This window comes from Aquarana catesbeiana, linkage group LG03 (assembly GCF_042186555.1).
Source record: "Aquarana catesbeiana isolate 2022-GZ linkage group LG03, ASM4218655v1, whole genome shotgun sequence".
Classification (NCBI taxonomy): domain Eukaryota; kingdom Metazoa; phylum Chordata; class Amphibia; order Anura; family Ranidae; genus Aquarana; species Aquarana catesbeiana.
The window spans coordinates 631,364,421-631,391,432 of NC_133326.1; the positions used below are offsets into that span (position 1 = coordinate 631,364,421).

At 40.6% G+C, this 27,012-nt stretch overlaps 1 protein-coding gene across 3 annotated transcripts in view; it reads left to right on the plus strand.

Annotated features, from left to right (window-relative positions):
* Nucleotides 1-19,648: 19,648 nt before the first annotated feature.
* Nucleotides 19,649-27,012, plus strand: part of LOC141133225 (adhesion G protein-coupled receptor E3-like) — a 455,441-nt gene continuing 448,077 nt past the window's right edge. For all 3 annotated transcript variants that reach the window (XM_073622475.1, XM_073622474.1, XM_073622476.1), the window contains exons 1-2: nt 19,649-20,091; nt 22,046-22,105. In XM_073622475.1, the coding sequence (XP_073478576.1) occupies nt 20,037-20,091; nt 22,046-22,105 (115 nt within the window). In that variant the 5' untranslated portion in view covers nt 19,649-20,036. The remainder of the gene's footprint in view (nt 20,092-22,045; nt 22,106-27,012) is intronic.

Consider the following 27,012-nt stretch of genomic DNA (forward strand, 5'->3'; position numbering starts at 1 on the left):
CATCTACATTCCTACATTCCTGAGTATCTAACACATTTTTGGAGGCCCTGGAACACCAGGACAGTGGAACACCAACAGGAATATCAGAACATGTCTTTACATCATCATGTCTTTATCATGGAGACAGACTAGAACAGAACACAAACGAGTGCATATAACACAACAAGGAACTGCAACTACACAACAAGGAACACAACTGCAGTGCCACCTGCTGGTATAGACAGTTATAATGCATATATGTAGTCACAATATAGAAAACTATCCGCTGTTGTTCTTCCAACAATCCCAACTATATTGAAGGGTATGACCCTTGTATTCCATTCAACCTCAAAACTTTTGCTATGCACTTTCCACCTAGGGATATTAAATATAAATTAAAAATCTAGTTTTACATTGCTCTAAAGTATGCACAAATTTGAAGACTGTTGTGTGTGTAGATGTATTGTATTATCATTGCCAAATTCGGTTGTAAGTCACTGCTCATCTGTGGGGTTGCATAGTTTGGCTGCACCGTTGTGTTCTCTTTATTTGCAATGGATGACAGAGAGAACTTGACAGCTAATCTAAATGTCTGCAGATTTTTACCAGTATGTGGAGGTTATCATATCTGCCTTAGTCACGGACAGGTGCTGTGCGCCAGGATGCTGGAAAGCAGAGTAAACTGTCTAGAGGTGTCAGAAGCAAGGTTTTTCACAAGCTTGTAAATTGTGACTGGTGGCTGCTCATTTACTAGTGTATGCATGGTGTTTATGGTTAACTTTGCGGTTCTCACAATAACTGGCCAGCATGCTGGTTGATTTCTGAGGACAAGTAATGGGTGAAGATGCCTCACACATCATCCCATCTCCCTCATCCATAAACCCTTACGTACACGACTGGACTTTCGACGGACTGAACTCCGAAGGACTTTTCAACGGACTTTCGATGGCGTTCCGACGGAGTTCCGACTAAACGGACTTGCCTACACACGATCACACCAAAGTCTGACTGATTTGAACTTGATGACGTACGACCAGACTAGTATAAGGAAGTTCATAGCCAGTAGCCAATAGCTGCCCTTGCGTCGTTGTTTGTCCGTCGGACTAGCATACCGACGAACTGATTTTTCGACTGGACTCGAGTCCGTCGGAAAGATTTGAAACATGTTCTATTTCTAAAGTCCGTCTGATTTTTTGACAGTTAAGGTCCGATGAAGCCCACACATGATCAAATTGTCTGGCGAATTTGTTCCGTCGGACCTTTGCTGACAGTCGTGTGTACAGGGTATAAGGACCCCTATCTGTGACAGATTGGTGGCAGCGGTGGGATTTTAGAGTAGTTACTGCCTGGATTAAGGAATTAAACAATGCATTAGGGTCTAGAATTTCTTATGAAAGGAAAACAGACATAAAAAACCACTCAGTGCATATTTTTGGTTTTTAGAGACATACTTCCAAACAGTTTCCTGTTTTTCCTTTTTTTTTCTTTTATTTGAAAAATACTTTGAGATAGCAACCTTTGGTGAGAGGGTAATCTACTGTAAAAGGCAATTACAAATTACCCCGATTTACATCTTTAAGCTAAAAGGGGTTGATGTGGTTTGCAAGATGAGTAACACGTTTTTATGAGTGCTGCTAGATAATAATGTGAAACAGCTTACTATGGCATTCAAAGCCAACAAACATGCTATTCCAGATAACTGCAAAAAACGGTGTGACTCTGTTCTTGGACAGTCTCTGCAGAAGAAATTGCCATGCAAAAGGGTTTTGCATCTGAAAACAGCCCTACTGTTTTTGGAAACCAAAGCCCCCTGATTGCACCTTCAGCTCATTTTACAATTCCAACAAGCTGAAAAAAGAGCAGAACGTGGAGATGACACAACATCAGTAAAGGAAGGCATCATTACAGCCATCGACATGAGGATCTACAGGAACCAGGCCTACAGTGCTGTGAAAAAGTATTTGCCCCCTTCCTGATTTTTTTATGCATATTTCTTACACTTAGATCATCAAACAAATTTTAATATTATACAAAGATAACCACATTTTTTTGGAAAGCTGAGTTAAATTTCACTTGCCACACCCAGGCCTGATTACTCCCAGACCTGTTGAATCAAAAAAAACACCTAAATAGAAGCTATCTGACAAAGTGAAGCACGCTAAAAGATCTTAAAAAGCAACACATCATGCCGTTATCTAAAGAAATTCAAGAACAGGTGAGAAACAAAGTCATTGACATGTATCAGTCTGGAACGGATTACAGAGCCGTTTCTAACCACGGTGTCATGTACCTGATGGAGACTAAGTGGCACTAGGGCCGATGTAGCAGGTGGCTCAGGTCGGGTCTTGGCAGGAACCCTATGGCTGCAAATCACCAGATAGGCACCGAGAACTGGAACTCCGTGTTGCTGGATCAGCATGGCGGAAGCGTGGTCGGAACATAAGCCAGGAGGTCATCAACAGCCGAGCAGAGCAGGTACCGGAACGTGAGGCAGAAGCAAAGACAGGATACAGGCTGGGTTAGGTACACAGTCGGGCAGCGCAGTACAGAAACAAGAAGCAGGAACAGGGTCAAACACAAGCCGGAGTTACAGGAAGGCAGGCAGAAGTCCAAGGAAAGGTTCAGGTACAAGCCGGGTCAAACACATCAACACTAGAACAGATCAAACACAGGTAAACAGGAACAAGCTGAAGGACCACTCAGCAATGTGTGTGTGTCATTACTCCATTTAAATAGACCGGCTGGAGCCAGTGCGTGCACGTGCGCGCATGTGTCTGTTCGCGGCCGCGCACGCCCACCTGTTCGCAGCCGTGTGCGTTCGCGCATGCGCCAGTACACCGTATTTTTAGTGCACACACTAGTGTGCCCGCGCCTGTGCGCCAACGTGTGTCTATCAACCGGACTTCTCTTACACACAGTGAGAGCCACAAATGGAGAAAACTTGGAACTGTGGTGAACCTTACCAGGAGTGGCCAGCCAACCAAAATTACTACAAGAGCACAACGACAACTCAACCAGGAGGTCATAAAAGCACCCAGAACAACGTCTAAAGAACTGCAGGCCTCACTTGCCTCAGGTAAGATCAGTGTTCATGATTCAACAATAAGAAAGAGACTGGGCAAAAATTGCATACATGGGACAGTTCCAAGGCCAAAGCCACTGCTGACCAAAAAGAACACAAAGGCTCATCTTACATTTACCAAAAAACATCTTGATTATCCCCAAGACTTTTAGGCAAATATTCTGTGGACTGATGAGACAAAAATTTGACTTTTGGAAGGTGTGCGTCCCGTTACATCTGGAATAAAACAAATACAGCATTTCATAACAAGAACATCATACCAACAGTCAGTCATGGTGGTGGTAGTGTGATGACCATGAATTCATAACCATGAATTCTGAGCTCTACCAAAAAATTCTAAAGGAGAATGTCCGGCCATCAGTTCGTGTCCTCAAGCTTAAGTACACTTGGGTTAAGCAGCAGGACAATGATCCGAAACACAACAGCAAGTACACCTCCAAATGGTTCAAACAAAGCAAAATTTAAGTTTTGGATTGGCCTAGTCAAAGTCTGGACTTAAATCCAATTGAGATGCTGTATCATGACCTTACGTAGGCCATTCATGCTGGAAAACCCTCCAATGTGGCTGAATTAAAACAATTCTGCAAAGAAGAGTGGGCCAAAATTGCTCCACAGCAATGTGAAAGACTCATTGCCAGTTATCACAAATGCTTGATTGCAGTTGTTGTAGCCAAGGGAGTTACAACCAGTTATTAGGTTTAGGGAGCAATTACTGTTTTCACTTAAAGCCAGGCAGGTTTGGACAGGTTTTTTGCCTTAATAAATGAAACCATCATTTAAAAACTGCATTTTGTATTTACTCGGGTTATCTTTGTGTAATAATAAAATTTTTTGATGATCTGAGTCATTTAAGCGTGACAATTATGCAAGAAAAGGGGGGAGGACTTTTTCACAGTATTGTATACGTCCAAATAACTGGAAGTGTTTTGTCTGCAACCAAGATGTCAATGTTGTAGGACACTGTCAAGAGAAGAGGAGGTCTAGCCCATCAGCTAATGCAACAGATGCATCTTCTCCAGTGCTGCTTGTTGGGGAGCAAGTAGGAGGCTGTGTATTGTATATAACCTATAATTGACTATAATGGGTAACAGCATTACAGTTAAACTCAGAGATGTTGGATCAGTGTTAGTGATGAGCGAATCTGCTTAGGTTCAATTTGAGGGCAAGTTTGGCAACTTGCAGGGAACTGTAAAACAAAGGGCACAATGAGCATTGTTTTAGAGCAAAATATACCGTAGTTTGTCAGGGAACAGCTTTTTTTTTTAACAAGGCCTAAAGTAATAATAAATTCTTCACATTTTTTAAAATGTAGCGGTTAATGGGGGAGTGACTTACCAGAATCTGCAACCTCCTTTTATTATAACAGGGCCCCCAAATATCCAGCCCCCCCACATGAGTTAGTAAAGGGTACATAGTACTGCTGGTTACTCATTTAAAAAAAGAGACAGAATGTAAATAAACAAAAACACATACACCTTTGAAAAAGGCCTTTGATAAAAAAAACACACACACACAAACAACTACGGTGCAAATTCATTGTCAATCCAGCGACACCTGATGATTCGGATGATCTGTCAAAAGAAAAAATACAGAACACAATGATGTTCTCCTCATAAATGACAGCTCCAGGCCCCATAGCTGGTAAACAAAGGGGCGGGGAGCTGGATGACATCATTCACCAATTGTGGTAATGACCATATTTGGTCACTGACATCACCCGGGATGCCGCTGTCTTGTTTTTTACAATTTATAAGGCAGCAGGATAGTGGTTGCTTGAACACCGGCGGCCTCCTGCCTCCTAACAACCAATGACACTGTGCCACAGCTAGTGTCTTAGCAATCAAATACAATAGTGGCCTGCACAGTGAAAAACTGAGATTTTTTTGGTGGAAGTAATACTGCTAATAAATTAATGATATCCTGTTGCAGCAGTAGCAGGAGTTTTGCATGGGCAAACAGTCTAAATAGTTTGCTCCGTCCATGAGCAGCGAACAAGCAGGGTTTGGTGCAGACCCTGCTCTGCTGTTGACCAAAACCTCATCCCTAATCAGATGATAGTTTAGTTCCTCCAGGATTAAAGAGCTGTAAGGTTGTGATTGCAAGAAAAGCCATGGTCATCATCACAGGGGTTGGATGAGTCATCCCTATATGACCATGGCTTGGGTTTCTTTGATTCAGGAATCCAGAAGCAAAATGAGAGAAGTGGACATCAGATGTCATTAACATATTACTGGGTACCGACCTGGGCAACCAAGCCTCCCAGTGTGTGCCTACTATCCTGGAGCCAGATGGTCCCTAATGGTTCTGAAACATCTCTGTGTGTTGGGGGAGGGCAGGGGAAAACAAGAATTTCCCTGCACCAGACTCTGATGGAACTTTGATGGAGCAGAGGAAAAGAGAGTGTTTTCCAGAATTTTTTGAACACCCCAAGGTACTGTGCTCTGACATATCCCACAATCTCTTAGTGTTGGATGTGGGCAGGGGAAGAAGGAGTGTTTCTATGTACTGAGTCCTGTTACTCTACAAGAGTAGAAGACAAAGGACTGTTTGCCTGTATTTAGCACTAATATAGAACTTTGTGATGAAAATAATCTGATGAAGTTACTTGGAGAAAATATATACCAAACATGTCAACCCCTAAACTGCACACGCCTCTGAAATAACCAGTCTTCTGACACTTTTGGGATGAAAAGTCTTAACTAGAGATGATTACAATTATAAAAACTCAATACTGCCTATCCTCCTGACTCCACCTCTATCACATAAGTGGATCATAAAGGATTATAGAAACAGAATTACAGTAAATACATGTAGTTTAGCAAATATATAATATAAAAAATTAAAAACCAAAAAAAATGAACATACTCTAAGTATCCAAAGTTGGTCCAAATAAAATAAACATCATCAATCTTTACTATGTTTGTATTAGTTCACTAAAAATAAGATTTTAATGATATTAAAAAAATTATTTGATACACGCCAAATGAAATAAAATAGGTGCACTAGATGGCAGTATACTATTAATTTTATCAGTATTTTGTAAGCCCAATACTCAAGGCACATCTAAAATATAACCACATTTATACAAGGCTTAATAAGATAACCAAGCAACTTCAATTTATAGGTAAAATCACTAAGTAGCAATAGAATGCCCAACATCAGAGAAGAGTACCTACAGTACATTCCTTTTTTCTTGTCAAAATAGTTTTATTGAGTACGGAGATTATGTACAGATAACATTGAATAATAACATACATTCAGTATAAGGAAGCTCATTTACAATTAAAGAATAGTTAATTCATTAATAATATCGTAAAACAAGACAATATATTCTAACACAAGGCAATATATTTTAAAAGAAAAAAAAAAAAAAGGAAAGAAAAAGAACTTTGGAGTCTTTGTCCATTTCAAAAGAATAGAATTAAATGAGTTATGTAAGTTCTGCTACATCGTTTGCCTTGTTTTATTTCTATTTCTAGACAATAATTGAGATTATTATTTAAATATCAATTAGAGCTTCAATATCATAGAATAATATAGTATAAGGAAAAGAAAGGATAGAAAGTATAGTAGGAAGGGGAGAAGAGAAGAAGGTTAAGGGAAAGAATCCGCGAGGTCAGGCCGAAAGTCACCACAACAACTAGGGCTGAAATATAGCCTATATCATGTTATCACAACTACCATGGCAGTAGAACACTCTTGTCTAGGGTTGGCATGGAATATGTAATCCAAGGCTGCCATATTACCTCAAATCTGGGGATTGTGTCCAATTCTATAGCTATCATCTTGGCATGAGTCATATAGTAATTCATTTTAGCTTTTGCTTCATTTATATCTAATGTTGGTGATTTCCAAGATTTTGCTAAAGTCTGTTTAGCTGCTGTGAAGAGATATACCAACAATTTGAATTGGGTATGCATTATGAATTCAGGTTTTAAGTTGAGAAGGGCCATTGCTGGATCGAAAGGGATTGTTTTCCCAGTAAGGTTAGTTGCAATGTTAAAAATTCCCCTCCAGAATATTTGAGCTAATGGACAGGACCACCAGATATGAAGGTATGTGCCAGGGTCCAAACAACCCCGAAAACATTGCGCCGAATAATTTTGCACATATTTTGCTACTCTAGTAGGTACCAGATACCAGCGTGTTAAAACTTTATAATTAGCCTCAACCGCCAATATATTAGGGGAAGCTGTTTTTGTTGGTGACCATATTTGTTTCCAATCTGAATTATCAAAAGTACGCTCAAGGTCCTCTTCCCATTTCTGGACATAGGATGTCAATGTCAATGTTGTAGGACACTGTCAAGAGAAGAGGAGGTCTAGCCCATCAGCTAATGCAACAGATGCATCTTCTCCAGTGCTGCTTGTTGGGGAGCAAGTAGGAGGCTGTGTATTGTATATAACCTATAATTGACTATAATGGGTAACAGCATTACAGTTAAACTCAGAGATGTTGGATCAGTGTTAGTGATGAGCGAATCTGCTTAGGTTCAATTTGAGGGCAAGTTTGGCAACTTGCAGGGAACTGTAAAACAAAGGGCACAATGAGCATTGTTTTAGAGCAAAATATACCGTAGTTTGTCAGGGAACAGCTTTTTTTTTTAACAAGGCCTAAAGTAATAATAAATTCTTCACATTTTTTAAAATGTAGTGGTTAATGGGGGAGTGACTTACCAGAATCTGCAACCTCCTTTTATTATAACAGGGCCCCCAAATATCCAGCCCCCCCACATGAGTTAGTAAAGGGTACATAGTACTGCTGGTTACTCATTTAAAAAAAGAGACAGAATGTAAATAAACAAAAACACATACACCTTTGAAAAAGGCCTTTGATAAAAAAAACACACACACACAAACAACTACGGTGCAAATTCATTGTCAATCCAGCGACACCTGATGATTCGGATGATCTGTCAAAAGAAAAAATACAGAACACAATGATGTTCTCCTCATAAATGACAGCTCCAGGCCCCATAGCTGGTAAACAAAGGGGCGGGGAGCTGGATGACATCATTCACCAATTGTGGTAATGACCATATTTGGTCACTGACATCACCCGGGATGCCGCTGTCTTGTTTTTTACAATTTATAAGGCAGCAGGATAGTGGTTGCTTGAACACCGGCGGCCTCCTGCCTCCTAACAACCAATGACACTGTGCCACAGCTAGTGTCTTAGCAATCAAATACAATAGTGGCCTGCACAGTGAAAAACTGAGATTTTTTTGGTGGAAGTAATACTGCTAATAAATTAATGATATCCTGTTGCAGCAGTAGCAGGAGTTTTGCATGGGCAAACAGTCTAAATAGTTTGCTCCGTCCATGAGCAGCGAACAAGCAGGGTTTGGTGCAGACCCTGCTCTGCTGTTGACCAAAACCTCATCCCTAATCAGATGATAGTTTAGTTCCTCCAGGATTAAAGAGCTGTAAGGTTGTGATTGCAAGAAAAGCCATGGTCATCATCACAGGGGTTGGATGAGTCATCCCTATATGACCATGGCTTGGGTTTCTTTGATTCAGGAATCCAGAAGCAAAATGAGAGAAGTGGACATCAGATGTCATTAACATATTACTGGGTACCGACCTGGGCAACCAAGCCTCCCAGTGTGTGCCTACTATCCTGGAGCCAGATGGTCCCTAATGGTTCTGAAACATCTCTGTGTGTTGGGGGAGGGCAGGGGAAAACAAGAATTTCCCTGCACCAGACTCTGATGGAACTTTGATGGAGCAGAGGAAAAGAGAGTGTTTTCCAGAATTTTTTGAACACCCCAAGGTACTGTGCTCTGACATATCCCACAATCTCTTAGTGTTGGATGTGGGCAGGGGAAGAAGGAGTGTTTCTATGTACTGAGTCCTGTTACTCTACAAGAGTAGAAGACAAAGGACTGTTTGCCTGTATTTAGCACTAATATAGAACTTTGTGATGAAAATAATCTGATGAAGTTACTTGGAGAAAATATATACCAAACATGTCAACCCCTAAACTGCACACGCCTCTGAAATAACCAGTCTTCTGACACTTTTGGGATGAAAAGTCTTAACTAGAGATGGTTACAATTATAAAAACTCAATACTGCCTATCCTCCTGACTCCACCTCTATCACATAAGTGGATCATAAAGGATTATAGAAACAGAATTACAGTAAATACATGTAGTTTAGCAAATATATAATATAAAAAATTAAAAACCAAAAAAAATGAACATACTCTAAGTATCCAAAGTTGGTCCAAATAAAATAAACATCATCAATCTTTACTATGTTTGTATTAGTTCACTAAAAATAAGATTTTAATGATATTAAAAAAATTATTTGATACACGCCAAATGAAATAAAATAGGTGCACTAGATGGCAGTATACTATTAATTTTATCAGTATTTTGTAAGCCCAATACTCAAGGCACATCTAAAATATAACCACATTTATACAAGGCTTAATAAGATAACCAAGCAACTTCAATTTATAGGTAAAATCACTAAGTAGCAATAGAATGCCCAACATCAGAGAAGAGTACCTACAGTACATTCCTTTTTTCTTGTCAAAATAGTTTTATTGAGTACGGAGATTATGTACAGATAACATTGAATAATAACATACATTCAGTATAAGGAAGCTCATTTACAATTAAAGAATAGTTAATTCATTAATAATATCGTAAAACAAGACAATATATTCTAACACAAGGCAATATATTTTAAAAGAAAAAAAAAAAAAAGGAAAGAAAAAGAACTTTGGAGTCTTTGTCCATTTCAAAAGAATAGAATTAAATGAGTTATGTAAGTTCTGCTACATCGTTTGCCTTGTTTTATTTCTATTTCTAGACAATAATTGAGATTATTATTTAAATATCAATTAGAGCTTCAATATCATAGAATAATATAGTATAAGGAAAAGAAAGGATAGAAAGTATAGTAGGAAGGGGAGAAGAGAAGAAGGTTAAGGGAAAGAATCCGCGAGGTCAGGCCGAAAGTCACCACAACAACTAGGGCTGAAATATAGCCTATATCATGTTATCACAACTACCATGGCAGTAGAACACTCTTGTCTAGGGTTGGCATGGAATATGTAATCCAAGGCTGCCATATTACCTCAAATCTGGGGATCGTGTCCAATTCTATAGCTATCATCTTGGCATGAGTCATATAGTAATTCATTTTAGCTTTTGCTTCATTTATATCTAATGTTGGTGATTTCCAAGATTTTGCTAAAGTCTGTTTAGCTGCTGTGAAGAGATATACCAACAATTTGAATTGGGTATGCATTATGAATTCAGGTTTTAAGTTGAGAAGGGCCATTGCTGGATCGAAAGGGATTGTTTTCCCAGTAAGGTTAGTTGCAATGTTAAAAATTCCCCTCCAGAATATTTGAGCTAATGGACAGGACCACCAGATATGAAGGTATGTGCCAGGGTCCAAACAACCCCGAAAACATTGCGCCGAATAATTTTGCACATATTTTGCTACTCTAGTAGGTACCAGATACCAGCGTGTTAAAACTTTATAATTAGCCTCAACCGCCAATATATTAGGGGAAGCTGTTTTTGTTGGTGACCATATTTGTTTCCAATCTGAATTATCAAAAGTACGCTCAAGGTCCTCTTCCCATTTCTGGACATAGGATAATTTGTCTTTACTGGAATGTACCAGCAGGTGAGAATATATAGTAGAGATTGTGCCTCTAGCATGCAGATCTTTTTTACAAACTTCTTCGAAACTAGTCATATGTGTTAATGGGGATGTTTTAGACACTAAGGGTGCAAAGAAATTTTTAATTTGAAAGTATCTAAATAATTCCGACTGCGGTAGACCATATCTCTAACAAAGGGTTGAAAAAGGGATGAATGATGAGGAATGTTCAAATTTATACATACACAGTACGTCTCTAGATACCCATTCTTTAAAGGAATTAGGGAATATCCATGCTGGATAGAAAGCAGGATTTTTATAGAATGACAACATCGGGTTATGAGATGATTGTAAATGGTTATTCTTTTTGAATCTATCCCAAAGGGAAATGTAGTGTTTAGTAATTAGATTCTTTAGGTCTATGCGATCTTTTGGAGTGATCCATAGTAAGTTTGATATTGGAATAGGATCGCATTCTGTGGCTTCAATATGTACCCATAAAGGGGTCTCCTGATACACATGATATTTAGCCAGGCTTGCTATGTGTGCAGCCCTATAGTAATAAGCAAAATTAGGGCAACCTAGGCCTCCGTTTAATTTTGGGAGATATAGTGTATGTAGTTGAATGCGTGGTTTGGAGGAACCCCATATGTATGACGATGTTTTCCTTTGTAATATTCTTAGGTGATAAGCTGGAATAGGAATTGGTAATACTCTGAATAAGTACAGTAATTTCGGTAGTATCGTAATTTTTACCACGTTGATTCTTCCGAACCACGATAATGGAAGATGAGACCATGATTTCATTAAGTTTGATAGTTGTTTTAAAATAATTGTTTTGATAATTGTTTTGAAAATAGATCTGCTAATGATGCTGTAAGATGTATGCCTAAGTATGGGATTGATCTGTTCGACCATGTGAAAGGAAGACTAATTTTAGCTGAAGTCAGTTCAATGTTAGAAAGAGATATGTTCAATGCTAAACATTTTTTAGGGTTTATGTATAAACCAGAAATGTTAGCAAATTTATTTAGAATTGGGATTAGGTTTGGGCCTGACACTTGTGGAGATGAAAGAAATAGAAGGATATCGTCTGCAAACAAACAGAGCTTATGTTGAAATCCTCCCATTTCTATCCCTGTTATAGTGAGGTCAGATCTAATTACTAGTGCGAGTGGTTCTATTAGGAGGGCGAATATCAATGGGGATAGGGGACATCCTTGTCTTGTGCCTCTCTCAATGTTGAAGAAGTCAGATTTATAACCTGCGTATTTGACATACACTTTAGGTTTGTTATATAGAGCCGTAATCCAATTTATAAAATTTGGACCGAATCCCCATTTCTGCAAGGTATAATTCAAGTAAGGCCATGCAATAGAATCAAAAGCCTTCTTTATGTCAAGTGAAAGAAAGCAAACAGGTATGTGACGTTTTTTAGCTATGTGTGCCAAGAGGGTTGCTCTTCGTACATTGTCACCTGCCTGTCAGGAGGGCATGAAGCCTACTTGGTCACGATGTACAAGGGTACCAATGATCATATTAAGGCGGGCTGCTAGAATTTTTGCCAACACTTTAATGTCCATGTTCAACATGGATATGGGGCGATAATTTGTACATCTGTAGTATCATCTGAGTGAGGTTTAGGAATCATGCAGATGATTGCCAATAATGATTCTTGTCTAAAGGATTTATTATTTAATAGGTCATTAAACGCTTCAACAAGCATAGGTGAGATAATGTCTGTAAAAGTTCGATAATAAAGGGCTGTGAATCCATCTGGTCCCGGCCTTTTATTTATTTTTAATGTTTTAATAGCCTCTGCTACTTCATCGCTAGTTATGGGTTTTTCTATTGACAATTTTTGGGATTCCGTCATTTTGGGTAGGTTGATACGTGAAAAAAAGGCATCAGCTTCCTCAATGTTAGTTTTATTTGTCTCTGTGTATAGAGTTTTCAAATGAGAGCTAAATTTCTGTACGATTTTAAGAGGATTACTGGTGTATACATTGTCTGCTATTTTGAGTCTAATAGGTTTATAAGATTTGTTGATAGACTTTAATGCCCTTGCCATGAGAGTACTTGGTTTATTGGAATTCTTATAAAACATATGCTTAGTTTTCCTGAGGGATTTGTCAGCAGATTCAGTTAAGAAAAGATTATATTCTAGCTGGGCTTTCTCTAAGCGAATTTTCCCTTTCTGGTTAGGATTGTTTTGAAAAGCTACGAATGATGCATTAAATTCAGTTTCTAATTGTCTAGCCAATTTTACACGATCCCGTTTGAGTATACCTGCTTGTTGCTGAAGTATTCCTCTCAGAACTGGTTTGTGTGCCTCCCAAATTGTGAGTGAGGAGATTTCGTCACTTGTGTTATGTTCTATGTAGTCATTTAGAGCCTGTTGGATTGTTAAACAGTGGGAGGGGTGTTTAAGTAGCACATCTGGAAGATACCATGAAGGGTCATGCCCCTTGGGTATAGTAGAAGCCACCGAGGTATAAACTGCATTGTGATCTGACCAGGGTATAGGGATAATTTTAGATAAAATTACTTCAGGAACCATCCTTATTGTTACAAATATATGGTCTATGCGACTAAAAGTTTGATGTGGATTAGAAAAATATGTATAATTTCTTTTAGCTGGATTAGATTCTCTCCAAGAGTCAATCAAATTGTGCCTAGAAAGAAGTTGAGATAAAGACCTAGCATCTTGTGTTAGTGGTGGTGTATAAGGGGTTTTGTCAAGAAATGGAAGGAGGACCTGGTTGGAGTCCCCACATATAAAAATTGATCCCATTTTGTGGGTGTTAATGATATTAAATAGGTGAGATAGAAAGGGTACAGGACGATAATTTGGTGCATAGTATGAGACCACCATTACAGCTGTGTCCATAATGTATCCCATTAGAATTAGGTAGCGACCCTCAGGGTCTTTAATTTCTGAATGTAAGGTAAATGGGGTAGAACGATGAAACGCAATGAGAGTTCCACGTTTTTTAGTGAGCGCCGAGGCGGTGTAAACTTGGGGATAAGAAGTACTTAAAAATTTAGGGGTTGAAGTCGGGGTAAAGTGAGTCTCTTGTAGACATACAATGTGTGCTTTTTTAGACTGAAATGACCGAAAGGCTTTTACTCGTTTCTGAGGTACATTAAGACCCTGGACATTCAGAGATAAAATATTTAAAGGAGCCATGGTAATTGAAACAAGAGTATGCGTTTACCAGTTGTCTGGGTGCAGCGACTATTCGGCCTGACCTGCGTGGATTTGAAACAAAGAGATAGATGGCCAGATCCATAGTAGGATAACTTAGAGAGGAAATAAGAAACAATAAAAATTATAAAGCATTTGAGTATAATACAAATGTAAGTAGATTCGAAGAATACCCGAGTTTGGGTCAAGGACTTCCCAACAGGAGAAAGGAGGCCTTCGTCTGGTCCCCATATATTACTATGGGAATCCGAGGAAGGCATGGTGAGGCACATGTGATTTCCGTGCATGGGGGAATCCGCCTTAAAAAGAAAGAAAATTTATCACAAAAATATGAAGATTGTAAAGTATAAAATTGTAAATTTAAGAGCCCGAGTTTCATATAATTGGTAATGTCTATTATTTTGAAGGGTACATGTTTATATTAAATATAAAGCGAGTGGGAAAAAATTGAATGGGAATAAAGGAGTGCAGTAATATCAGAAACATATTTGGATGTCCAACCAATAGAAAAGGATAGGAAACTCTTTCCTTCCTATTGGGGTGACCAAAGAAATGTAAATTAAACTGAAATTAAGACTACTCAAAAACTGTATATATCAAATTAATGAAGAATTTTAAATAAACTTCAGTTAAAAGAAGATTTTCCATCCTTGGTGGTTGTTTCACAGTTTTACATTGAGAAACAAAAAAAAGGAGGAGGAAATATAATAATATAAAAATAAATAAAAAATAAATAAAAAATGTGTATATGTATATATATACTGAAAAAAAAAAAAAAAAATATATATATATATATATATATATATATATATATATACACACACATACACATATATATATATATATATATATATATCTATATCTATATATATATATATATATACACCTACATATATATCTATACATACATGCATGCTAACTTAATCAGTCCACCATACATTAGGGACCATTTAGGTGCTCAGAAAGTAAAAATATTATCTGAACGCTTACCACACCGTGTTTCTAAAATAAAAAGTACTATAAAAAGGGAACTTAAATTCAAAATAAAAATTTTGTTATTTCACAATTTTATCTTGAGAAACAAAAAAGGAGGAGGAAATATAATGATAAAAAAATAAATAAATAAATAATAAAAAATAAAAAATGTATACATATATATATACATTTATATATACATATACATACACACATACAGAATAAAAAAATACATATACATAATAATTTAATCAGTCCACCATATAATAGGGATTGTTTAGGTGTTCAGAAAGCATAAATATTGTCTGAACACTTACCATACCATGTTTCTAAAATAAAAAATACCAAAAAAGCCATTGAGAAACAAAAAAGCAGGAGGAAATATATTAATATAAAAATAAATAAATAATATATACATATATATATATATATATATATATATATATATATATATATATATATATATATACACATACACACATATATATAAATATATAAATTTATATATATATATGTGTATGTGTATATATATATATATATATATATATATATATATATATATATATATATATATATATATACATATACATATACATACACATACACACACATATACACACACATATATATATATATACATATACATACACACACACATACATACATACATATACATACACACATACATAGAAATTAAAAAAAAAATAAAATATATATACATATAAAATATTTTAATCAGTCCTCCATACATTAGGGACTATTTAGGTGTTCAGAAAGTAAAAATATTACCTGAACATATACCATACCATTTTCTAAAAAAAAAAAAAAAAATTAAAATTTATAAAAAATAAATAAATAAATAAATAAAATAAAAACTAACAAAAAAGGGAACCTAAAATCATAATAAAAATGTTGTTATTTAATTATAAACTTATACCAATAAGGTATAAATTAATAAATTAGATAATCTAGTTCATAGTGTCCAATTGCTCACTAGTGAGCTAGATGGAGTATTAGTTTTTGGTTTAGGAAGAGTATTCAAAAATAAAATTACAATTCTGTTCTCCCAATAGGTGCTGTCTTAGCTGAAATGGCTATATTATAAAAGTGCATATTACTCAGTCCATGGCGTCATCTTGTTCTTGTTGTGAGGATGCGAATCGTCCTCTTTTGTGTGTATGATGGTTTCCATTTTTTGTCTCAGAGGAGGATGTTTTCTGAATGGAGGAGGCAGAAGCTGATCTCCTACGTGAGGTGGAGGCTATAGTTGTACCGTCAATCAATTTGAGGTCTTGGAGTACATGTTGTAGTTCTTCAGGAGTTTTGCATGCGAATCTGGTCCCCTGGTGGGTGAATTTTAGGGAGAACGGGAAGCCCCATTGATACTTAATGGCATGATGTTGAAGTTCCAGTAGATGAGGCTTCATTGCACGCCTCTTAGATGTTGTTAACTGGGATAAGTCAGCAAATAGTTGATAACTATGTCCCTGAAATATTAGATTATTTTTCCCTCTAGCCGCTTCTAGAAGTTGTTCTTTTGAATGAAAAAAATGAAATTTTGCTATAATATCCCTGGGGGGGCCATCAGTTTTTTTGGGCATAAGTGCCCTATGTACTCTGTCCATTTCAAGCCTTTCCACTGAAATGCCAGGTAGTAATTCTTGGCATAATGCTGTGATTGTTGATTGCAGATCTGTGATTGATTCTGGTAAGCCTCTGAATCGCAAATTCGATCTTCTGGCGCGATTCTCATAGTCCTCCAGTCTATTCTGTAAAATAATATTTTCCTCTTTGAGGACATCTATTTCAGAGAAAGCATCATGTGTAGAATTTTCTATATCTTCCATTTTCATTTCCAATGCTTCGGTGCGTCTTCCCAGTTCTCTGATCTCTCTAGTCAGATTACTAGTAATTTGCTCTGATGTTTGCTGTAATGCTTTATGTAACATTTTTTCAAATTGTTTCAAAATGTTAGAAGGAATATCAGAGTTTTGTTGTGAAGAATGTAACATATTTGAATCAGGTTCAGAGTCAGAATCCCCTGACGAGATAGCTTTTGGCTGCTTGGATTTGAGTTTCTTGTCTGAGGTAAAATTACCTGAGGAGACTGGCGCCTTTTTCATAGTATGTCTTGCCTGGGTGCTGCTATTAGAGCTAGTTTTGGTTTTATTCCTGGCACCTCCCAGCACCATTATTCTTGAATAATGTCCCCCTCACCTCTAGGGTGAATAGTAACAAGATTTTTACCGTTTCTGTGTCCGTGGGCTGCCTTTATTTGCGGTTTATTCTCCCTCACAGAGCGGAGCTCTAGCCCGGCATGTCCGTCGTGCTAGCCTCCCACACAGTGACTCCAGTACATTCCTTTTTTAACCACTTTGCCGACCAGCTCACGTACATATACTGCGGCATACCTGTACGTTGGTCAGTGCGAGAAGGATTGCGGGCGCAAGTGCACCGCCGCGGACTCGATGTCTGCCAGCGACCCCCGATCGATGTGTACAGAGGCAGAACAAGGATCTGCCTAATGACATGTCAGAGATCTACTGTTCCCAGTGATCGGGAACAGTGATCTCTGTCATGTGCCGGTGAAACCATCTCCCCTACAGCCCAGGGAACACAGTTAACCCCTTGATTGCCCCCTAGTGTTAACCCCTTCCATGCCAGTGTCATTTTTATATTGATCAGTGCATTTTTATAGCACTGATCAATGTAATAATGTCACTGGTCCCCAAAAAGTGTAATTTGGGGACAGATTTGTCCGCCACAATGTCGCAGTCCTGCTAAAAATCGCAGATCCACGTCATTACTAGTAAAAACAATAAAAAGAAAAGTCCCTAAATCAATCCCGTAGTTTGTAGACATGATAACGTTTGCACAAACCAATCAATATACGCCTATTGTGATTTTTTTTATCAAAAATATGTAGAATACATATCGGCCTAAACTGATGAATACATTATTTTTTTTCAAAATTGTCTGCCTTTTTTTGTTCATAGCGTAAACAATAAAAACCACAGAGGTGATCAAATACCACCAAAAGAAAGCTCTTTTTGTAGGAAAAATAGGACATCAATTTTGTTTGAGTACAGCGTAGCACGACCGATCAATTGTCAGTTAAAGTGACGCAGTGCCGTATCGCAAAAAATGGCCTGGTCATTAGGGGGGCAAATCCTTCCGGGTCTGAAGTGGTTAAGATTGTCTATATTTGTTGTTCTGCATAAAAGCATACCTATCAACCATCCAGGATCCAAGCTGGAATCCCAGTGTTCAGTGCCAGAATGAGTCCCAACACTTTGCTCCACTAATTTACGTTTCTGGGGCGTTCTAGCACTAGGCACCTAGGGCTTGTGCTCTGCATCTCCTGCGGGGTGACCAGGTCCCTAACACTGCAATTACCCACTCTGCACCAGCTGTCATCTCTTCCGGCAGGCTGCCTATTACAACAATACACCTAAGCTCCTTCTCGGATCTGACTTGTATCATGCATAAAAGGGAGAGGAGGGGGAAGGGAAGGATGTCGTCGGATTAAGAAGTGCTGTATCTAAAGTCTGTACACTTCAGGAAGGGAGAATTGCACTGACCTGGGGGGGGGGGGCAGGTAAGGAAGATTTGTGCTGAGGGTGGAGGATGTATGCTAGGAGGCGTGATTTGGGGGGGTTCATAAGAGAATTGCTTGGGTGAGATTTGGGAGGGGGAAGAATTTGACTTAAAAGAGGATTTGTGCTGGGAGGGGAGATTTGAGTTGGAAGGGAGGATTAATGGTGGATTAGTGCTAGAAATGGGGAAAGGGTTTTGTGCTGGAATGGGTGATTAGAAAGGGTACAGAAAGGATTTGTGCTGGAAGGGGAAGAGAATTTGTGCTGAAAGTGGGAATTTGGGGGTTATTTGTGCTAGCAGGAGGGCATTTAGAGGGAAGATTTGTGCTGGGAGGAGTGATGGGGGTCAAAGAGATTTGTGCTGGAAGATGATGCTGATTCATGCTGGGAGGGGGAATTTGGGGGGGATTGGGCTAGACAGGGGGATTTGGGGTGAAGGATTTGTGCTAGAAGGGATGATTTTAGGTGTGCTGGGAGGGAGATTTAGGGTGGAGAATGTGTGTTTTGGGTAGGTGATTTGTGCTAAGAGGTGGGATTTGTGGTAGGATGGGGGAGACTTTTTGTGCTGGGGGGCAGATGGATTTGTTCTGGGAGAGGTGATTGGAGGGAGGGAGGACTTGTGGTGGGGGGATTTGGGGGTGGTGGTAGGATTTATGCTGGGAGGGGAAGTGGGTTTGTGTTGGGAGGGAGAATTGGGGGGGAGGGGGAGAGAATTTGTGCTGTAAAGTGTACATTTTGTATACACCAATAAACGTCACATTTATTTTCCTGGTTGTTGACTAGTTTACTATGATTGGTGCAATCAAGGCACAGCACTTGAAGAATTTATATACAGTATATTTTACATAGTACCTTATGGCCTGTTTTGATGGACTTTGGGCTTGTGTTGATGGACAAATGCAGTGTGATTTTGACATTCATAATTCTGCTTTTGCATTTCCATAGGATTGTACGGGGAGAGAAACAGTTCTGACCCGGTAGATACAGGCCCTTAATGTGTTTCCTTGGAAAATGCTTATTTTTTTCTGTTAAAAGTGCTATCTGTTCATATAAGCTTCAGTATTTTCTGTTAAAAAAATGTTTTTGTATTTTCCTCCCTTATGTTATTTTATCTGATCTGCACTTATATCTGGCTTTCCTTTTCTCTTCTATCATATTATGATCTCACACTTGCAGTTACTTCCCCTACACTTACAAAGATCTGCACACCACTGTGAGAAAAGGACAGTCAGTGTCCTATCTCTAAGAGAAGCAGAAGTTTGAGGTCAGACAGTTATGACAGCAACTTGTACAGACCCACGGTACACAGAGGGACTAATCCTTTAAATTCCTGTGATAGAAGAATAACCTTGGGGACTACAGTGACATTGGAGAAATACTGAACTGCATGGACTTTGTAGGCATAGGGACTTATGTGTAAGCAATAAAGAACTACAAAGGGATCATAGAAAATGTAGAGTGGAATGCTGGAGTCTATAGCTTTCGTAGTGCAGGCTTAATTTACAGGACTAACTCTAAGAACAGATTTTGCCAAAAGAATCAATATTTTAAACCTGGACACAGTAACAAGCAATGGAATATTGGGTGAAACCTGGAATTTCCATAATGATGATCCTTGTGATATCAGGTAATACTCTGTGTAATTGTACCGCTGACATCTCTGGGATCTGTTAGAGGCCAGGTCATGATTTACGGCTCTCTGAAGAGTCTCGCTGGTCACATTGTTTTGCCATATTTTAATTTTACAGTAAAGACATACTGTTGCTAATATAAGAGGGGAACAATGATGGAAAAAATGCATAATTAATTTACCTCTAATTTTGGATCATATTAATAATTTGATTGCATGTAATCAGAAATCAAAAATCTTTTTTTTTTTTTTTTTTGCTATTGTGATTTTGTGATTATATAGCTTTTAATTCACTTCTTTTAGCAAACTTAGATTTTGAATTGATATTGTTGGCATTAATAAATTAATAAATGTGGTATTTACTGTCAGGTAAAATCATTATATAGTTAATGAAGATGAATTAAATGTGCTTTGTTGGACAATGCAGACTCTGTTCATTTTCAGGGTAAAGTACAGTATATGACAAAATTGGCAGCAGGCTCACCTGAAAGCAGCCCCTCCTTTTTAAAGATAAAACAGCACACCAGAAGCCCAACATTGCTCAAGACAAGGGCTTATAATGGGTTGCTATAGACTTAAAGGCTAACTCTGGGTAAAACTAAATGAAATACCCTTGCAGTGCCCCCTTTCTTGCACTACAAGGGTTAAATGCTCATTAAGTCTAGGGGTGCATGAAATAATTAGGGGTGCATGAAATAATTAGGTTTTACTCCAGCAGGGTCCCTCCAGCTGTGTGATTGGTCCTGCAAAGCCTCTCCTCTAAGGGGCTCCCAGCTGCAGTTGCACATCTGCCTTCTCCACATACAATGCAGGGTTAATAGCTCTGCATTGTACATGATAACACCAGCCCTGAACTTTTGGGAAAAGAAGAGAGCAGCAAAGCCTGCTGGAGCAGGGAGTCAGGATAAATAATACTGCCTGTTCCTCTAACTCCTAGAACTAACAAGCATTTAATCTTTACAATATAGGGAGGCCCACTGCAGGGGATCGATTTTGTCTAATTCCTGGAGTTGGGCTCAAAGGAGGAGAGGCTGCCCCATGATAACTGGTTCTCAATTATGCATTGCTTTATATATAAGTCCTATAGTTGGGAACATACTGTAGATTGTTTTCAGTTAGGTAGTATTTGAAAATGTACAGTACCTCTGATGCTAACCATGAGTAGTTAGAACAGTTTAGTTATGTTCTTTATGCTGACCAGCTGAAAATTGTGCTAGGGATTCCAAGAAGTCGCAAGCAGCTAATTAAATCTCCCAGTTCTGAAAATAAGACTTATGCCCTGTACACACGGTCGGACATTGATCGGACATTCCAACAACAGATGTTGGCTCAAACTTGTCTTGCATACACACGGTCACACAAAGTTGTCGGAAAATCTAATCGTTCTGAACGCGGTGACGTAAAGCACGTACGTCGGGACTATAAACGGGGCAGTAGCCAATAGCTTTCGTCTCTTTATTTATTCTGAGCATGCGTGGCACTTTGTGCGTCGGATTTGTGTACACACGATCGGAATTTCCGACAACGGATTTTGTTGTCGGAAAATTTTATAGCAAGCTCTCAAACTTTGTGTGTCGGAAATTCCGATGGAAAATGTGTGATGGAGCCGACAACAAGGTCCTATCACACATTTTCAGTCTGAAAATCCGACCGTGTGTACAGGGCATAAGAACAATTAGCTTTTATGTTGTGGAGAATAGTATAGGGGCAAAGTTTGAGTAGTTTCGCACAAAAAAACTGAACAAGGCTGACACCAAGCAATCTTCTGTTTATAAATTAAATTGGTGTTCAAATTATTCTAAAGTACATCTACTGATATATAAAGTCCTATCATAAGTGCAATTTTTAATTCTGTGATTTCCCATACTATGTGAGGCGCTATGCCACATTGTGTGGATATTGTTTAAGTCTCTTTTAAAATATGATCAAATTGGGATTTTTTTTATTACAGTTTCATACACTGCTACAGTTAAACCTGTGTGGAGCCTTTTATGTCATAAAGTCGTAATAGGTAAGTGATATGGACAAAACATTTTTAATACAGAAGAAAAAAGAAATGTATCTGGTCATGCCAGCAATCCCTAAGAAACTTCCAATTACTAGATGTTCAGTAAAAAAGAATGAAGGCCCAGATTGGCAGTTTGTAATTCTAGCATTTACCAGATTTACAGGGGTGCCAGGGTACATTTTAGGTGATGGAGCTCCTGAGGGCGCTACACCTTATTTGTTTCAGAAGACAGCAAAATGGTCCCATAACTATAAACTAAACTATTGGCACTGTCATTTCTGAAAAGTCTCTTGATTATTTTTTTGCAGATCTGTGTGAAAGCAGTTCCCCTAGTATTTGCCAGCAATTGCTGGGCTAGGGACATTCTACTGCTGCCATGTGGAACATGAGGGGATTTGGGTTTGCCAACTCTCCTGCCTACAGGGGAGGCTCTGCCATCTCGTCTTCATACATACACTCAAGGTCCAAGGCTCTGCAATGGGAATCCAGATGCCCACTCCCTATTAAAAAATGTTCAGTCAGATCCTGCTTTTCCAATGATTTACTTACTTAAGAATGACATAACACATCCCAGTCTTAGGGAACATCTTCCAGATAACAGATACTACACAGAGGGGTTTGCAGCCAGCATTCTGATGTCTACACTTTATTCTCACACCTCCATACCCTGAAGGTACCTGCCAAGCCCATTCTTACATGAGAGGGTCTTGAAATTCAGGATCAGGAATCTACATAATCATAATTCATAAGTTATACTGGACAAATCTGTATGCATGTATAGAGGCCAATCACATAAAATACAACTGGACAATTTTCCTGATTTGCAAATTGATTCTCTCATCGCTAATACTTACAGAGACAATGTCACCAGTTTTCTTCCTTTATTATAAAGCTATTTTTTTATTTCGCAAATATAATACATACAATACTTGTACTGCCACTCTATCTCTTATTACCTCCTGTCTTTTGTATGACTCTCAGGGAAGCAAAAGTGAGTGAATACAACTGCTGTCAGCCTCAGTGTGAACCTTTACTAAAGGCTAATCTAAAATGATAATGACAAAGCATCTGAGCGACGGAGAGAGCTGGCCCATTATAGAATATGACACTACTTCAAGTGTTTCTTCTTAAAGCTGTGTTCCAGCCGAAATTTTTTTTTTAAAGTCAGCAGCTGCAAACACTGTAGCTGCTGACTTTTAATAAGGACACTTACCTGTCCAGGGAGCCCGCGATGTCGGTTCCCCGAGGCTGATCCATCCATCGGATCGGGTGCAGGTGCCGCCATACCAACTAAGGGAAACTGGCAGTGGAGCCTCGTGGCTTCACTGCCGGTTTCCGACTGCGCATGCGTGAGTCACGCGGCGCTTTGTGAATGGCCAGCTTGTCTTCTGGGGACACACACATGTCCCAGAAGACAACGGAGGGCTCGCTGCAGAAGAGGAGGTGACGTCCTCGGCCGTGGCCCAGCTGGACCGGAAGTACTCTTAATACTTCCAAAAAAGGTAAGTTAGAAAGTAAAAAAATTTTTTAAATAGCCAAAAACTTGGGGTGGAGAAGTGGTCTTTCGTTTAAGACCACCTCTCAAAATTGTGTGGAACTCCGCTTTAACCTTTAAGTTCTAATAAGTAGATGTAAAAGAAGCAGAGAAGAGTAATGCCCTGTACACACGATAGGATTTTCCGACAACAAAATCCATGGGATTTTTTCCTACGGATGTTGGCTCAAACTTGTCTTGCATGCACACGGTCACACAAAGTTGACGGAAAATCAGATCGTTCTGAATGCGGTAACGTAAAATACGTACGTCAGGACTATAAACGGAGCAGTAGCCAATAGCTTTCCTCTCTTAACTTATTCTGAGCATGCGTGGCACTTTGTGCGTCGGATTTGTGTACACACGATTGGAATTTCTGACAACGGGTTTTGTTGTCGGAAAATTTTATAGCAAGCTCTCAAACTTAGTGTGTCAGAAATTCCTATGGAAAATATGTGATAGAACCTACACACGGTCGGAATTTCCGACAACAAGGTCCTATCACACATTTTCCATTGGAAAATCCTATCGTGTGTACAAGGGCATAAGGGTGGGAGAGAGAGCGGTGTTCATTTCTGGGTTGGTTGTTATATTATCATATTTCCAGGTATATGTTGATAAAGAGATCTACTCAGAAGTTAAACTGTTATAAGGGAAACAAAAAAGATATCATTGCTTTCTCAAAACATTGCTAATTTCTTGGCTGTCATGGTTTTTCCCTTATGCTTTTACACTTAGTGAAGCTCCACTTTAAAATAAGGGATTAGAACTCCAGAGGCCAGCATAAAAATGGTATTATTGGAATTTCTTACATTTTGAAGAAATGGCTTTAAGAATGAGATGCACTCAAAAATAAAATGTACTTCTGTACTTACATAAAATAGAAAATGTAGTAAAAATGGTACTACTCAAGGCAGACTTATAGCTCCACCACTGGCTTTGGGTACTGTAACCACAAGGGGCCCATCCTAATCCCCAAGATAAAAGCTGGCAATAAAATAATTATCTGCATCACAGCCAAACCTTTTTTTTTCTTTCATTCAATAAACTTTATTCCACAGTGGACAGTGTACTACATGCAATGCCACCCAGTAGACCATGATTTTCCTCCTACAACGCATTTCACCTTGGGAGGGACTTAATCATCAAGGACTTGTGTCAGAAACCATGAAATCAGGCCGAGACAGAAGTACAGTTAAATCCAGGGCCGATCCTAGGTGGGTGCACGGGGTGCTCCGCACCCGGCGCCGCAGAGGTGGGGGCGCTGAAGCTCCAGAGTGCTCCCCTCCCTCCTCCTCGTCTGTGTCCAGAGGCGGACCCGCCGGCAACTGACAAGAGCGCATAGCGCTCCCGCTGTTCCCGGGGTCCGTGCTGGGTACCGCAGTGGAGCCTAGTACCGGAACACGTTCCAGTACTAGGCTCCACTAATCTCTCTGTCCGGTGCGCGTGGAGTCTCCTGTCTGCCCCGCCCCCTCTGCGTGTGTCGGCTCAACTCCTATAGGCGGTGTGATGAGAGGCTTCTGGGTTGGCTGGAGCTGCTGCCAATCATCGAGTGCATGTGCACTCCCAGAAATGCTCTCCAAGTGCCGCCCTCCTAGTAATCACATATGCCCCGCCCCCACAATGTGCTTCTGCTACCAGCGCGCCCGAGCAGGGATCTATTAGACAGGTACTGAATGGGGACACCTGCTGTGCGGGGACTCTGATGGGGGACACCTGCTGTGGGGGGGGCTCTGATGGAGGGACACCTGTTGTGGGGGGGTCTGATGGAGGGACACCTGTTGTAGGGGGGCTCTGATACAGGGACACCTGTTGTGGGGGGTTCTGAAGGGGGACACCTGCTGTGGGGGGGCTCTGATGGAGGGACACCTGCTGTTTGGGGACACCTGCTGTAGGGGGGCTCTGATGGAGGGACACCTGCTGTTTGGGGACACCTGCTGTGGGGGGGCTCTGATGGAGGGACACCTTCTGTTTGGGGACACCTGCTGTGGGGGGCTCTGATGGAGGGACACCTTCTGTTTGGGGACAGCTGCTGTGCGGGGACTCTGATGGGGGACACCTGCTGTGGGGGGGCTCTGATGGGGGACACCTGCTGTGGGGGGGCTCTGATGGAGGGACACCTGTTGTGGGGGGTCTGATGGAGGGACACCTGTTGTGGGAGGGCTCTGATACAGGGACACCTGTTGTGGGGGGGCTCTGAAGGGGGACACCTGCTGTGGGGGGCTCTGATGGAGGGACACCTGCTGTTTGGGGACACCTGCTGTAGGAGGGCTCTGATGGAGGGACACCTGCTGTTTGGGGACACCTGCTGTGGGGGGGCTCTGATGGAGGGACACCTTCTGTTTGGGGACACCTGCTGTGAGGGCGGCTCTGATGGAGGGACACCTGCTGTGGGGGGGCTCTGATGGAGGGACACCTTCTGTTTGGGGACACCTGCTGTGGGGGGGCTCTGATGGAGGGACACCTGCTGTGTGGGGGGGGCTCTGATGGAGGGACACCTGCTGTGGGGGGACTCTGATGGAGGGACACCTGCTGTGGGGGGGCTCTGATGGAGGGACACCTGCTGTGGGGGGGCTCTGATGGAGGGACACCTGCTGTGGGGGGGGCTCTGATGGAGGGACACCTGCTGTGGGGGCTCTGATGGGGGACACCTGCTGTGGGGGGGCTCTGATGGAGGGACACCTGCTGTGGGGGGCTCTGATGGGGGATACCTGCTGTGGGGGGCTCTGATGGGGGAGACCTGCTGTGGGGGGGGCTCTGATGGAGGGACACCTGCTGTGGGGGGGGCTCTGATGGAGGGACACCTGCTGTGGGGGGGGCTCTGATGGAGGGACACCTGCTATGGGGAGGGCTCTGATGGAGGGACACCTGCTGTGGGGGGCTCTGATAGGGGACACCTGCTGTGGGGGGGCTCTGATGGAGGGACACCTGCTGTGGGGGGGCTCTGATGGAGGGACACCTGCTGTGGGGGGACACTTGCTGTGGGGGGACACTTGCTGTGGGGGGGCTCTGATGGGGACACCTGCTGTGGGGGGCTCTGATGGAGGGACACCTGCTGTGGGGGGGCTCTGATGGAGGGACACCTGCTGTGGGGGGACACTTGCTGTGGGGGGCTCTGATGGGGGACACCTGCTGTGGGGGGCTCTGATGGAGGGACACCTGCTGTGGGGGGACTCTGATGGGAACCCTGATGTAAGGAGAGACTCTGATGGGGACTTTGATATAAGCTGCGCGTGCTGCAGGTCACTCTCTCCCCAGAATGTCCCTCGTTCTCAACATTAAAAGTTGGGAGGTAGGTAGTTGGTAGTTGGGAGGTAGCTCTTAGACCCCCCTCCCTCTCCTCCTCGCACTGCTGTACTAGTGAGTGGCAGTCTCT